This window comes from Indicator indicator, chromosome 3 (genome assembly GCF_027791375.1).
Source record: "Indicator indicator isolate 239-I01 chromosome 3, UM_Iind_1.1, whole genome shotgun sequence".
Lineage (NCBI taxonomy): Eukaryota > Metazoa > Chordata > Aves > Piciformes > Indicatoridae > Indicator > Indicator indicator.
In genome coordinates this window covers 44,896,104-44,910,954 of record NC_072012.1, presented here as the reverse complement: position 1 = coordinate 44,910,954, position 14,851 = coordinate 44,896,104, and the positions used below count along the sequence as shown (strand labels likewise).

The following is a 14,851-nucleotide window of genomic DNA, read 5'->3' as shown; positions in this document are numbered from 1 at the left end:
TCCTCATAGCTCTCTGTTGGACTCACTCCATAGTTCCCTGGCCCTCTTGAGCTGGGGAACACAGAACTGGACACAATACTCCAGATGCAGTCTCATTAGGCAGGAGAATCTCCTTTGACCTGCTGGTCCCACTGTTAATGCACCCCAGGATCCCATTGGCCTTCTTGGCCACAAGGGCACATTGCTGTCCCATGGATAACTTGTTGTCCACCAGGACTCCAAGATCTTTCTCCCTGAAGCTGCTTTCCAGCAGGCCAACCTCTAACCCGTGGGGTGCCTGGGCTTCTTCCTCCAAGTGACCTACTTTAGGTGATCCTGCTCTGGCAGTGGGGTTGGACTGGATGATCTATCCAAGCCCCTTCCAACCCCTAGCATTCTGTGTGTGTGGTTCTGCAGGCACAAGCAATTTGCCAACAACTTGCCAGAGCAGTTCTTCCTCTCTGCAAAGTCCTGGGGGCCTTTAAGCTACTCTAGAGGCTGTTTGGAACAGGCAATACTTGACTGATTTGTGTTTGATAAATAGCTCAAGGTCTTGCCCCAGGTAACTCTCCTTAACCTGTGAAAGGAAAATATCAAGCATAATAATGAATTAAGAGATCATGCAACTGTACTCTTCCTCTCCCTTGTCCAGTGCAGCCTTAAGGGACCTAATGGCAATAGATGAAGAGCTGGAGAGGCATTTTGACTTTAAAATGAGCCAACAATGTGCACTGGTAGCCCAGAAGGCCTATCATATCCTGGGCTGCTTCAAAAGCAGGGTGGCCAGCAGGAGTGCTGCATCCAACTCTGGAGCCCTCAACACAGGAAAGACATGGACCTGATGGAGCAGGTCCAGAGAAGGGCCTTGAAAATGATCACTACCCTTTGTATGCCATCATCCAATCCATTCCTTATCCACTGCACAGTCCACCCAGCTGGAGCAGGCTTGGAACACATCAAGCTTCTACCCCAAATTAGTCATGGGTGTTGTTTTATCATTAATATCTTTGCAATTTGGAGACAGATTCCCAGAACCTGCTTTCTGCCAATGTCAAGAAAAGCAAAATGGGATGCTGGATTCATTTGGGTTGACTTCTTTTTGCACAGAGAGGGAAGCAGGGGAGGGTCTGGGTTGGAAGGGGCCTCCAAAGGTCATCTAGTCCAACCATGAGCATGTAACACACACAAAGGACAAAATGACAAATTAACATCCCTGTGTTGGACTTGAATGAGCTCTTTTGCACAAATGAACTGTACTGATGACTTAGATATCCAAGCTCCCCTACCACAGCAATTCCCCCGTGAGGACCAAGCAAAGACAGAAGCTATGGGCACACAAATAAGATCCATGAGCTTCTGCTGCTGTAGTCTCTCTGACTAGGGAGAAATTACCTCACAACTCCTGCAAGCTCAGAGCATGCCCTTTGACCATGGGCTACAGTTTTTGATAACTTGCTCATATGTGCATGCTCTGAAGAGATTTCAGGACCAAGCTGCCCCATGTCGTGTCAGATATCCTCTGCAGGGTTGTGTAAGTCATGCCTGCTGGCCTGTGCTCTGGCTCTCCAGCTGTAAAATACTCATGACACTCAAATGCCACAGGCTGAAGGCTGCCGAACAGAGCATCTAAAAAGGAGTCAGTTTCATGTTTCTGATGTGAGTATAGACTGGCAATCAGCTAGAAGTGTCTGATGATGGGAGGAAGCAAAGCCTGCTCAATTACCAAGTCTTGGAAGCATTCACAGGTTGGCTGTAAAGGATCAGAGCCTATCTGGCAAGAAGAGCAGAGGAGAAACTAACTCCTTCCTTAGGATCCAGGGGGAAACTAGACAAAACAAAACCAAAACCAAAACCCCACCAAACAACAACAAACAAAAGCCTCTGGAAAGCATCCTATACTTTTATTTTTATGTTTTAGTTATGCTTAAAGTGTGAGAACAAACTCCCCAGGGGCAGCTGGCTTGTTTTCAGTGCCCAGCCCGATGAACAAGCAGCTGTGTGCAACATAATCAATCCTGTTTATAAGTCTGGACAGGACACAAACACTTCTCTGCAGGATAAAGTAGTTTAGAAACCAACTGTGTCAATGGAAGTGACTCAGCACAACATCCTCTGTCTGAAGGTCAGGGTGTCTGCAACTTTGAAACAGGCTGGGAAGAATTAATCTGGTATGAAGTAAAAGACCCTAAAGATGCTACCTACAAAGCTGAGTCCTACCAGTGTTAATTTCCTAGAATATCTCAGCTTCAGTCACATAACTTAGACCTCCAGGACCTCAATAATTAAGCTTCAAACCACATCCAGGGTCAGTTCTGATTAATATCTTCATTAATGATTTGGGTGAGGATTCTGAAGGCACCATCAGCAAGTCTGCAGTGACACTGAACTGATAGGGATTGTTGAGCTGCTCGAGGGGAGGAAGGTGCTGCAGAGGGGTCAGGACAGATTAAATTCATGGGCTGAGGTCAACACAATGAGGCTTAACAAGACCAAGTGCTGGGTGCTGCACTTTGGTCACAACATGCCCTATAAGCATGGGGCAGAGAGGCTGGAAAGCAGCCTGGTGGAAAGGATCTGAGGGTGCTGGTGGACAGCAGAACATGAGCCAGTGGTGTGCCCAGCTGGCCAAGAAGGCCAAGGGCATTCTGGCTTGTATCAAAAGCAGTTGTTCAGCCTACAGAAGAGAAAGGTCCAGGGAGACCTAAGAGCAGCCTGCCAGTAGCTGAAGGGGTCCTCCAAGAAGGCTGCAGTGACAGGGTGAGGGGCAATGGTTTGAAATGAGAGAAGAGCAGATTTAGATTGGATGTTAGGGACAAGTTCTTTAGCATGAGGCTGGTGGAACACTGCAACAGGTTTCCCAGGAGGCCCCATCCCTGGAGATACTCAAGGTGAGGCTGGACAAGGCTGTGAGCAACCTGCTGTAGTGGAGGATGTCCCTGCTGACTGCAGGGGGGTTGGACTGGCTCACCTGAGGAGGTCCCTTCCAACCCAAACCATTCTATGATCTTACTTCCTTTGTCTCTGACTCAGATCTGCTTAGTACTCCCCAGAGGTTTCCAGATAAGAGCCTATAATCTCAGCAGCACTAGGTCATTGTCTTTTTTCCCTTGCAATCTGTCCTTCCATTCCACGCTATTCTGAAGCTCAAAGATCTGATTGTAGTGATCATCAATACAAACCCAGCCCAGAAATATAGCTAATGCATTAAAACTGAGGGGCCCAACCTGGTAAATCAAAGCATGCCCAGATGTTAACAGGAAACAATGGAGACATCAACAGGAGAGAACAGTCTGCAGCAAAATGAAGGTAACCTTTTGGTGCCCTCAGACTGCCAAGTCATTGCAGCAAGCTGACATCCTGGGTTGGGCTGACCTTTGCAAGATCTAATCAGGCTAAAATGAGAGCAAATAAACTACAGCTGAGGGAAAAAAAAAAGGTAATCTGCTTCTTCATAACCTCATGAAGTTTAATAAGGACAAGTGCAGGGTCCCACATCTGGGGAGAAATAACTGCAGGCACCAGGACAGGTTAGAGGCTGCCCTGCTGGAAAGCAGCTCCACAGGGAAAGACCTTGGAGTGCTGGTAGACAGCAAGTTCTGCATGGGACAGCAATGTGCCCTTGGGGCCAAGAGAGCCAATGGGATCCTGGGATGTATCAGGAAAAGTGTGTCCAGCAGGGCTAGGGAAGTTCTTCTGCCTCTCTAGTCTGCCCTGCTGAGACCACACCTGGAATCCTGTGTCCAGTTCTGGGCTCCCCAGTTCAAGAGAGACAGAGACCTGCTGGAGAGAATCCAACAGAGAGCCACAAGGATGATTAGGGGACTTGAGCATCTCCCCTGTGAAGAGAGACTGAGAGCCCTGGGGCTGTTTAGTCTGAAGAAGAGAAGACTGAGAGGGGATCTGATCAATGTCTATCAATAGCTGAGGGGTGGGTGTCAAGTGGAGGGGGCCAGGCTCTTTTGGGTGGTGCACAGTGATAAGACAAGGAACAATGGGTTCAAACTAGAACACAAAAGATTTCACCTCACCATGAGGAGAAACTTCTTTGCAGTGAGGGTGACAGAGCACTGGAACAGGCTGCCCAGGGAGGTTGTGGAGTCTCCTTCTCTGGAGACTTTCCAAACCCACCTGGATGCATTCCTGTGCAGACTACCCTAAGTGACCCTGCTCTGGCAGAGGGGTTGGACCTGATGATCTCTGGAGGTCCCTTCCAACCTCTGATATACTGTGATAAGCTACCTAGAACCTTCAGTTAAAGAATATTACTTCTCCCAGCTGTTTTCTATTGCTTCTCACGTGGAAGTTAGTTTCAGTAGTTTAAAAATAAATATTTTTTTTAAAGGTGTGAATTAAATCAACACCTGGTTTTATTTGGGCCAAGAAACACTCGAGTGAACCACCCGATCAGCAGAGTTTCCATGGAGACAACATTTGAGTGCTTGAGCACCTCTCCTATGAGGACAGGCTGGGAGACTTGGGATTGTTCAGTCTGGAGAAGAGAAGGCCCTGAGGAGACCTCATTGTGGCCTTTCAGTATGTGCAGGGGGCCTACAAGAAAGCTGGGGAGGGACTTCTTAGGGTGTCAGGTAGTGGTAGGACTAGAGGAAATGGATCCAAGCTTGAGGAGGGGAGATTTAGATTAGACATTAGGAAGAAGTTCTTCACTATGAGGGTGTTGAGACACTGGAACAGGTTGCCCAGGAAGATCCCTGGAAGTTTTTAAGGCCAAGCTGGATGTGGCTCTGCACAACCTGATCTAGTGTGAGATGTCCCTGTCCATGGCAGTGGGGTTGGAAGTGGATGATCCTTGAGGTCCCTTCCCACCCTAACACTTCTGTGATTCTGTATGGGTGTAGTGACATCCCTCACTGATACAGAAAAAAAAAAAAACATAATTAACTCTAAATTGGCTTAAATAAAAGGCCTGTTATATCAGAGAAAAACTGAACTTCTGAGATGTGATTCTTTTCTTTAGGCTACAACCAGTCTGTTCCTGCAGATTACAGAAGTCAGAGCCTTTCTTGTACAGTAAGGCCCACCCACATGTTCTCTGTCACCTTCTCTATTACTTTTCAGCTCTTCCAAGCAATGACCCTGTCAGGTACTGTATTACATTCAGAAATGTGTGGTTGTGAAAGCACTGGGGTTTTGAGCAGGAGGATACGGGCTCTGGCATGTTAAACATATACAGAAGGAAACACATTTTAACATGAGCAGCATCTTCTACATCAAAACAGTGCAAGGCTGTGTCAGTGTGAGCTGAAATTCCACCCACACCAACAATAACCAGGCTAGCTCAGTCTGCAAGCAAATGAGAGCTGTGTTTACAAGCAGAATGTACAGTCTATGATGAAATGCAATGAATATGTACAAATATACAAAATTCACAACATTTACATATATATATACACACAATCAACAGAAAAGCACAACCAAGCTCCCTTTGCTTCCCCCCAGAGGGGACCTTTCACAAGAGGCCTCTCTCCCAGGGGCCTCCCACCCAGACCCCCCTGGCAGAAAGCAGTTAGTTAAAACAGAAAGGCTGTTAACTTAGCTTGCCAAGGTCAGTGTGTTATCTTCAGCCAGAAGAGAAGAAGAAACAGCAGCCAGACAGCCCAGCAAGTTGCCCTGACTGTGCCTGCTTTGAGTAGTGGTTCTTAAACATTTCTATCTATCCAATGGAAGTGTTTACAACAATCATTACTTCGCTTTCTTACACCCAGTAAAGACTTATTTACACTCTTTCAGCTTTCTCTGCTTGAACTTTGCAAAGAAAAATTAAACAGTTTCAAACTATCACAGTCCACCCCTTCTAAACAATTCCATTGGCTGCTCCTACTATTCGTCTAACTTAAAATAATATCTATGACGAGTGAATAAAGATCATAGTCCATTCCAGTTATCTCAGATGTAGATGATTCAAAAGGGTTCAAATCACAGGAAAAAATAGCAGACAGCTTGTTTCCTTGCAGATGGAACAAAGAAAGGAACAGGGACTCTCAGGTGACTCAGGGCTCTCAGAGTTCATAGGGTGCGTGCACCGTAGATCTCATGGATTTTCCCCAGGGCGCTATGTCGTATCTGTACAACACTCTGAATTTAACCTCTCTCAGACAAAGTTAGATTTCTTTGTGGAATACACTGAATTTCACCATTTTCTTGCATCACCCAATAGGTGTGACCAGGACCTTCAGCAGAAACCACCCCTCGGACAGGTTTGGCCTCTCCTGAAGGAGAAAATACCCAAACAGTTTTGCTTAACAGATTCTTTTCTCTGATAACAGGAACTCTATCACCTTCCTCCTTTTGCAACAAATCTGATTGGGCAGGTCCAGCTCGATTCACTGAACCTCTACTATTCACCAACCAGGTTGCTTGTGCTAAATGTTTCTCCCAGTTTTTCAAAGATCCACCCCCCATGGCTTTGAGAGTGGTTTTCAGCAAACCGTTGTAGCGTTCGATCTTCCCTGCAGCTGGGGCATAGTAGGGAATGTGGAATATGCTCTTTGGCCCAGGTTTTTACAAGATTGTTCTTGAAATGAATTCTGCTGTCTGACTCAATTTTCTCTGGAGTTCACAGAGAGAAAGCAGTCCCCTTTGTTGCTCCTGCTCTTTATAACAGCCACTCTCCTATTTATTATTTCAATCAGATCTCAATACTCAGACATCAAGGTACCCATGGCCTGCCAAGCAATTCTGTGAGCTGAGTTTGTTCCTTACTATTTACATTACTGACGGACTGATCAGTTTCACAGAATCAACCAGGTTGGAAAAGACCTCAGAGATCAGCAAGTGCAACCTATTATGTAATCCCTAACACCTCCTGACAACTAAACCATGGCTCCAAGTGCCACATCCAAGCTTTTTTTGAACACCTCCAGAGATGGTGACTCCACCATCCCCCCAGGCAGCACATTCCAGTGCAAATTACTCTTCGTATGAAGAACTTTCTCCTCACCTCCAGCCTAAACTTCCCCTGGTGCAGCTTGAGACTGTGTCCTCTTGTTCTGGTGCTGGTTGCCTGGCAGAAGAGAACAACCCCCACCTGGCTACAACCTCCTTTCAGGTAGTTGTAGAGAGCAATAAGGTCTCCCCTGAGCCTCCTCTTCTCCAGGCTAAACAGTCCCAGCTTCTTCAACCTCTCCTCATAAGGCTGTGCTCCAGACCTCTCCCCAGCCTTGTTGCCCTTCTCTGCACATATTCAAGTACCTCAATGTCCTTCTTAAACTGCAGAGCCCAGAACTGGACACAGTACTCAAGGTGTGGTCTAACCAGTGTTGAGTATAGGGGAAGAATGACTTCCCTGCTCCTGCTGGCCACACTATTTCTGATGCACACACTACGAAATCAGGTCTTTGCTGCACATTGAAGCTACACTTATGCATCCTAAGTACCATTAAGACACCTCTGGAGCACTGCCAGGCTCTTCTGCAAGTTGCTTTGTGCCCCTTTCCATTTTCTGTATCATTTGTTTTTAATACATGGTTTACACTATCAATTTAATGTGCTCATCTGTTAACTGATTTTGCTCTAAGCCTTTCCTCTTCAGGTCAGTGCTAAGGACTAAAAGACATTCCAAAATACCACAAGTCAAGTTCAGTCCTTCAAAGTCATAGTCAGGGCTTTTCCCAAACTTTTCACCTTCACCCACACTGGCAGACTTCACACGAAGATGTAGAGAGCAGCAAAAGGACTCTTGTCTCTCCCTCTCATTAGGAACTGGTGTGGCACAAGGTGCACCTCCAATCCAGCAGCCCACATAGACAGCAAAATGGTGAAGGAGGTGGTTCTGCCCCTCTACTCTGCTCTCATGAGACCACACCTGCAAACACTGCATCCAGTTCTGGTGCCCCCAGCTGCTGGAGCGGGTCAAGAGGAGGCCATGAAGATGATCAGAGAACCACAGAACCTCCCCTCTGAGTTCAGGCTGTTAGCTTGGAGACCTTCGAGCAACTACCCTCCAGTACCTGAAAGGGGCTACAAGAAAGCCACAAAGGGACTCTTTACAAGGCCTTGTAGTGATAGGATGAGAGGGAATGGATTGGAGCTTGAGGAGGGCACATCTCGACTGGAGATTAGAAAGAAATTCTTTCCAGTGAGGGTGGTCAGACACTGGAACAGGTTGCCCAGGGAGGCTGTGGATGCCTCCTCCCTAGAGGTGTTTAAGGCCAGGTTGTATGAGGCCTTGAGCAACCTGGGCTAGTGGAAGGTGTCTCTGCCTGTGGCAGGGGGTTTGGAACTAGATGCTCTTGAAGGTCGCTTCCAACCTAAACCATTCTATGAATCAAAAAGGTAGCCAATTTATGGAAGAGCATTCCATGCCAAATCCAAGTACAAACCTGCCAGGTGAAACCCTTAAGGTTCAATATTCTGCTATTGCAGCACTATCTTACTCCCACTTCTCTAATTCATAAAAATTAGAAGCTGAATCAATGAGTTTTCCTCACGTTATTTTTGCTGGGTCTTCTCCTGGTCTGTCTCCCCACACACTGTATCATCCATTGTTTAGCCTGGAGCTTTATCTTTGTATTTCAAGGTTTCTGAAACTATTCGATTTTAGCTACTGCTCTTTGCTCAGGAATGAGATGTGACAGGAATTTCCTTTCAGGAGAAAGGAAGATGAAAGAACTTTGTCAAACAGCTTTTTTCTGTGTATCAAGAAAAGGGATCTGACAGGTTTTGTAGAAACCTTTTGCTGCAGCAGCAAAAATCTGTTGAATGACCCAGCAGGAAAAGCATGCTGAATGTACCTTAAAATCCACCCCACCAGTGAGCTGTAGCCTTACCTTCCTGAGTCCTGAAGTCATCTTCAGCAAATTGATTCCAGTTGCCACACAAGCCACAGGTCTTATTGTAGTGCTTCTCTTCAAAGAGGATCTGAATATTGCCACTGGTGTCAATCTTCACCACAAAGCCATGCTCAGTGCTGGATATTTTATAATAACCTGCTTCCTTCTCTATAAATATGCCATTGGAGGCAAAAGGTATGGAAACCCTGGGAAGAAAGGAAAAAAATAGGAATTGGCACAAAGATGCCAAAAAAAAAAATTGGTGTCCTAGTTTGAGCTTCCAAGGCAAAACTCTGCTGGGCAGAATGTATATTACCCCCAGAGGAAAAAAAAAAATAGGCAGGAGAAGGTAAAAGGAGTAAACAAAAACACTTACACAGAATTGGAAGTTAATTAAAGGAATATTACCAAAAGTAGAAGGTATTAAAGGAAAAGTAATATATATACACAGAACTGGATTTGCTAGATGGAAGTGGATTAGGTCCCCCTGCGTAGGAAGGCAGCTCCCAGCCAGCAAAAACCTCCCTGCAAGCCAGCAAAGCAAAAGCAAGAGAGAGCTCCCTAGAAGTCACAGTATCACAGAACATTAGAGGTTGGAAGGGACCTCCAGGGATCGAGTCCAACCCCCCCCCCTCCCCCCCCACAAAGCAGGACTACTTAGGGGAGTCTGCAGAGGAATGCATCCAAGGTGGGGTTGGAAAGTCTCCAGAGAAGGAGACTCCACAACCCCCCTGGGCAGCCTGTTCCAGTGCTCTGTCACCCTCACTGGAAAGAAGTTTCTCCTCATGTCAAGATGAAATCTTCTATGTTCAAGTTTGAACCTACTGGGTTTTGTCTTATTACTGAGCACCTCAGAAAAGAGCCTGCCCCCCTCCACTTGACACCCACCCCTCAGCTATTGATAGACATTGATCAGATCCCCTCTCAGCCTTCTCTTCTCCAGACTAAACAGCCCCAGGGCTCTCAGTCTCTTCACAGGGGAAGATGCTCACTTCCCCTAATCATCCTTGTGGTTCTCTGATTCTCTCCAACAGGTCTGTCTCTTTTGAACTGGGGAGCCCAAAACTGGACACAGTACTCCAGGTGTGGTCTCACCAGGGCAGAGGAGATGGGGAGAAGAACCTCCCTAGCCCTGCTGGACACTTTTCTTGCTGCACCCCAGGATCCCATTGGCTTTCTCAGCCACAAGAGCACATTGCTGTCCCATGCAGAACCTGCTGTCCACCAGGACTCCAAAGTCTTTCTCTGTGGAGCTACTTTCCAGCAGGGCAGCCCCTAACCTGTCCTACCTCTTAAATAGAAGATATGCAGGAAAGGGAAGGGAATATCATGATATATTACCCAGTGCCACCCTCTGGGGTGAATTTTCCACCCTGTGATGGGTTTGAGGCTAGGTGCCTTTAAGAACCCTGATGTTACAGACTTCCAGGAGGTCCAGAGTGTCCAGGAGGTAGACCAGGAGGTGTATTTCATTCCCACAAATCCTGCACCCCTATAAAACTGGCTGCAGAGTCAGATTGCTGCCCTTTTTCCCTCCTTCCCTCTCAAGGGAAGACACTCAAGACACTGTTTTCTCTTGTGGGGGAGGCCTGGTGCCAGCCTTGGCAATGCTGCCAATTAGGCCTGGAGCTGCCTAATTGGGACCTGGAGCTGCCAAGTCAAATTTTATCTGCATCACAATGGTTTGGTGTCACGGGCAGAGAGGGGGCCATGAAGGCCTGGGTTTGTTGGCTTGGTTTAAAGGGAAGTTTGAGTGAAGTTTGGCTTAATGTGGTTCTGTGTTAAGCCCACACTATGGCTTTGGTGTATTTTATATGCTTTGTACTGTTTCATGTAGTTCTGAATAGCATTTCCATTTAAACTTTCCAATTCCAGTCAATCCTTTGTGGGAGCATTTTTCTTTTACCCTTTTTGGAAAGGTGAAAGAGCATGTCACATTCTAAGACACACCCTAGGATCCACCAGTTAACCCTCAGCCTACAACAGTTGTGTTTTGGGGTTGGTTTTTTTTTTTTTTTTCCAGCTGGAATGCTTATTCCCACAGATACCTTTTGTCTTCCTGCATCACCTTTCCATCTAGAGAAAAGCGAAGGTTGAAATATTCTCCAAGGTACACAGAGAAACCAATTTTCTCCCCATCCTGGTAGTCACCTGAAGAGATGAGACATAAGCAAATGTTGTTATTTCTGGGACTCAGGAGGACAACTGATAAATGCACATCATCTACCATTTTCAAGAGCCTTCTGTTTCATCACATAGTTGTTTAATGTGAAAGGGATCCCAGGATGAGTGCTGCCATCAGCCGCTGGCAGGTGCATGAACTGACACTGGCTGTGGACTCGTGTTCATGTTGGAGTAGGGTTACTGGTTGGACTTGGTGATCCTGAGGGTCTTTTCCAACCTGAATGTTTCTGTGATTTTCCCCATTCCTGGATTCATGTTATCCCCATTATTGTCTCTATAGACAATTAATACACCATCTTACTAATCCCACTGGAGGAGTTTCCACAGATGTATCCAACCATTTGCCCTGCTCTTTGCCTTCCTAGTTTCGTCCCAAGAAGAACTCATAGCTCAGTAGTAAGAGGAGGGGGTTTCACACATTGAAGAGACAGAAGATCTGAGCCCAAATATCTTCAGGCTTGATAAACCCCCCAACCCTCTCAACTGGCCTTTAAGGGGTAGATGCCAATATTGGCTATTTCACAGGATCACAGGATGTTAGGGGTTGGAAGGGACCTCTGGAGATCTTCCAGTCCAACCCCCCTGCCAGAGCAGGACCAGAGAATCCAGAGCAGGTTGCACAGGAACACATCCAGACGGGGCTGGAAAGTCTCCAGAGAAGCAAGCTCCACAACTTGATTTTTTCAAAACTCACTCTGAATTGTTCAAAAAGGAGCAACACACAGAGATTGAGACAACTTAAGTTCTGAGAGAGAAGAGGGTGGAGGGTTCATAGCCCTTTCTCTGCTATTGCCTGCTGTGTAGCTTTGACTTCACCTTGGCTCCTTGCACATTGCACTGCCCATTCTGAACCCCCCTGCTCTGCCCACACCTAAAACCCTTTACTCAGCAATGCAGATCACACTTCACAGTCAGGTATCCAAAACCCAAACAAATCCACACATCAATGAAAAAATAGATTATGCCATGCCTGCCTGTGTGCCCAGTGAAAACAGCATCCACCCCTGGAGGGTTTTTCATTGGTCACATAAAATACTGCAACCAATTCAGACTTCACATAGGCTGGGGAGTTCTACAGAGACAAGTATTTGTACCAGGTTGTTCCAGCTGAAGAAGAAAATTATTTCACCTGGTCTGTGGTTCCTTTGCAGCTTGCTTCAATTTATGACTATTAGAGAGCAGTTATTATTAGTGAATCTAAGAATGCCCACCAGAAGAGTGGCATCCAGTCCATTATCTCTTGCCCATCCACAAGAATAATCACAGAATGTCAGGGGTTGGAAGGGACCTCAAAAGATCATCCAATCCAACCCTCCTGCCAGAGCAGGATCACCTAGGGCAGGTCACACAGGAACACATCCAGGTGGGCTTGGAATGTTCTCCAGAGAGGGAGACTCCACAACCTCATTGAGCAACCTGTTCCAGTGTTTTGTCACTCTCACAGTGAAAAGGTTTTTCCTCCTGTGGAGGAATTCCACACACAGAATCACACAGAATGGTTTGGGTTGAAAGGGACCTCCAGAGGTCACCTAGTCCAACCCCCTCTGCAGTCAACATCCTCAACTAGATCAGGCTGCCCAGATCCTGTTGAGCCTCACCTTGAACGTCTCCAGACATGAGACCTCAACTACCTCCCTGAGCAATCTGTTGCAGTGTTCCACTATCCTCATGGCAAAGAACTTGTTCCTAACATTTTGTCCTGCAGGATTCAAACTTGAACATAGAAGATTTCACCTCAACATGAGGAGAAGCTTCTTTACAGTGAGGGTGACAGTCTCCTTCTCTGGAGACTTTCCAAACTCACCTGGATGCATTCCCGTGCAGACTACCCTAAGTGGTCCTGCTCTGGCAGGGGGGATGGACCTGATGATCTCGAGGTCCCTTCCAATCTCTGATATACTGTGATAGGATATTTTTCTTACTGGAGGGATTTAGCATCCAGGTAAATTTGGTTCTACAGGGTTGTGCATTTCCCATTTCTGTATTCAGCTTTGACATTCCCCTAGCAAACTGAAAGTAAAAAAGGTCTCACTTTTCCCCTTCAGAGAAGTCAGTAAGGAAACCTCCATCTTTTGGTAGTTGAGTTAGGTGTGAGCTGTATCATCAAAGGATAACAGAAGCCAGAGCAACAGAATGTCCTCAGAAATAACTCCACTTCCAAATAAAAAAAAAAGATTAAAAAAGAAGAAAACCAAGACTCTCTTATGCAGAGGTCCACCCTACCTGACCAAAGGTATCTCTGTCTTTTCTTATCAGTGATGAAGCCCAACCACATCCCTACAGCACTCTGCATTTGTGTTACTTCTTGGCATCCTGATCAGACTCACCTAAGAGCGTGAAGGAGCGCTTGTGACAGTCCCCAGCAAGGAGGTAACTGCAGTCCCCAGCAAAGCTGTAGAAGGAGCCATCAAAAGTTTTGATGTGGTCAGCCCCAAAAAGGCTGCAGCGGGAAGCTGATGACTCCTGAAGCAAAGGACTCGATGATCCTGGAGAGTGAAACACAACATAACTGGCAATGTAACACAACCAGTTTGTAGTGCAGGAAATTATCTGCTGGAGAGCAGCACAGAGGAGAGGTCCTGCTGGGTAGAAGGATGACCACGAGCCAGCAATGTGCTCTTGGGGCCAAGAAGGCCAGGGGCATCCCGAGGTGTGGTTAGTAGGTGGAGAGAGGTTATCCTCCCCCCTCCACCCTGCCCTGGTGAGGCCACATCTGGAATATTGTGTCCGGTTCTGGGCCCCTCAGTTCAAGGAGAACCTCAGGGAGCTGCTTGAGAAAGCCCAGTGCAGAGCCACAGAGATGCTGAAGGCAGTGGAACATCTCCCTGCTGAGGACAGGCTGAGGGAGCTGGGGCTCTTTTAGCTTAGAGAAGAGGAGCCTGAGGGATGACCTCATTCATGTTGATAAAGATGTGAAGGGTGGAAGGGAAAAATCTCAAAAGATACAGTGAAAGTGCATTATAATGCCTAGATACCAGAAAACAACCATTCCTACCTGATATTCCTGATATCCCAGTGGCCAGCAGTAGGTTTGTTAGCAGCACCACTAAGAAGAGCATCTGTCATATATAAAAAAAAGAGAAATTAGAATAGTCTTAGTTTGGAGCATTTAGTCTGCCTCACAACAGTAAGTTTGTTAGCAGCACTACTAAGAGCATCTGTCATATATCAAAAAAGAGAGACTAGAATATTCTTAGTTTGGAGCATTTAGTCTGCTTCACAACAACTATTTTATGTTCTTTCTTTACAAAAAGTATTTTTTTAGTGTGTGTGTTTCAGCACATTTCAGAAAGCCCTAATCCATCATAGTATTTCAGTTACCAACCCAAGCTTCTTCAAATAGGTAATCTAGGAGAACGACCACTCTTCGCTCCCATTTTCACTTCCCATTGCAGGGAAACCTGGGCTACCTCTGCAGGAAATGCCACCCAGCTTGCACACATATTCCAGTTTATCCCAGTCTGTATATTGCACACACAAAGCTCTTCAAAGCACAGCACTATTTATCAGATGGCCTGACAGGAAGAAGCACACAAGGCTGGATCAGCCAACCTGGCTCCAGTAGAAGTCACCTCTGCTGCACCAGGTTTGCATCCTGCCCAAACATCCACAAAGAGGAAGAAGATGCAGGTTTTACAGCAGCCAACAGGTGTGGCTGGCAGTCCATTATAACCCCATCCTTATAAACCACTGAGTCCAGGGATGCTTGGTCCATCTCATTTAAACTATATTCCTACCCTGAAAGGTTGGACTAGATGATCCTTGAGATCCCTTCCAACCTGGTATTCTATGAATCTGTGATGACACAGTTGATAAAAGCAGCAAGAAGGATAAAAAGCAGTGCAGTTGTGAGATTTAGGGTGAAAATCTCCATTCACCAAAAATCAGTTTCCTGCTTT

At 46.4% G+C, this 14,851-nt stretch overlaps 1 protein-coding gene across 1 annotated transcript in view; it reads right to left on the bottom strand.

Annotated features, from left to right (window-relative positions):
- VWF (von Willebrand factor) overlaps positions 1-14,011 on the bottom strand; it is a 160,032-nt gene extending 146,021 nt beyond the window's left edge. The window contains exons 1-4 of the mRNA XM_054399900.1: positions 13,948-14,011; positions 13,280-13,438; positions 10,817-10,919; positions 8,766-8,974 (exon numbers count right to left, since the gene is read on the bottom strand). Coding sequence (XP_054255875.1) covers positions 8,766-8,974; positions 10,817-10,919; positions 13,280-13,438; positions 13,948-14,011 — 535 coding nt within the window. The remainder of the gene's footprint in view (positions 1-8,765; positions 8,975-10,816; positions 10,920-13,279; positions 13,439-13,947) is intronic.
- Between the last annotated feature and the right edge of the window lie 840 nt (positions 14,012-14,851).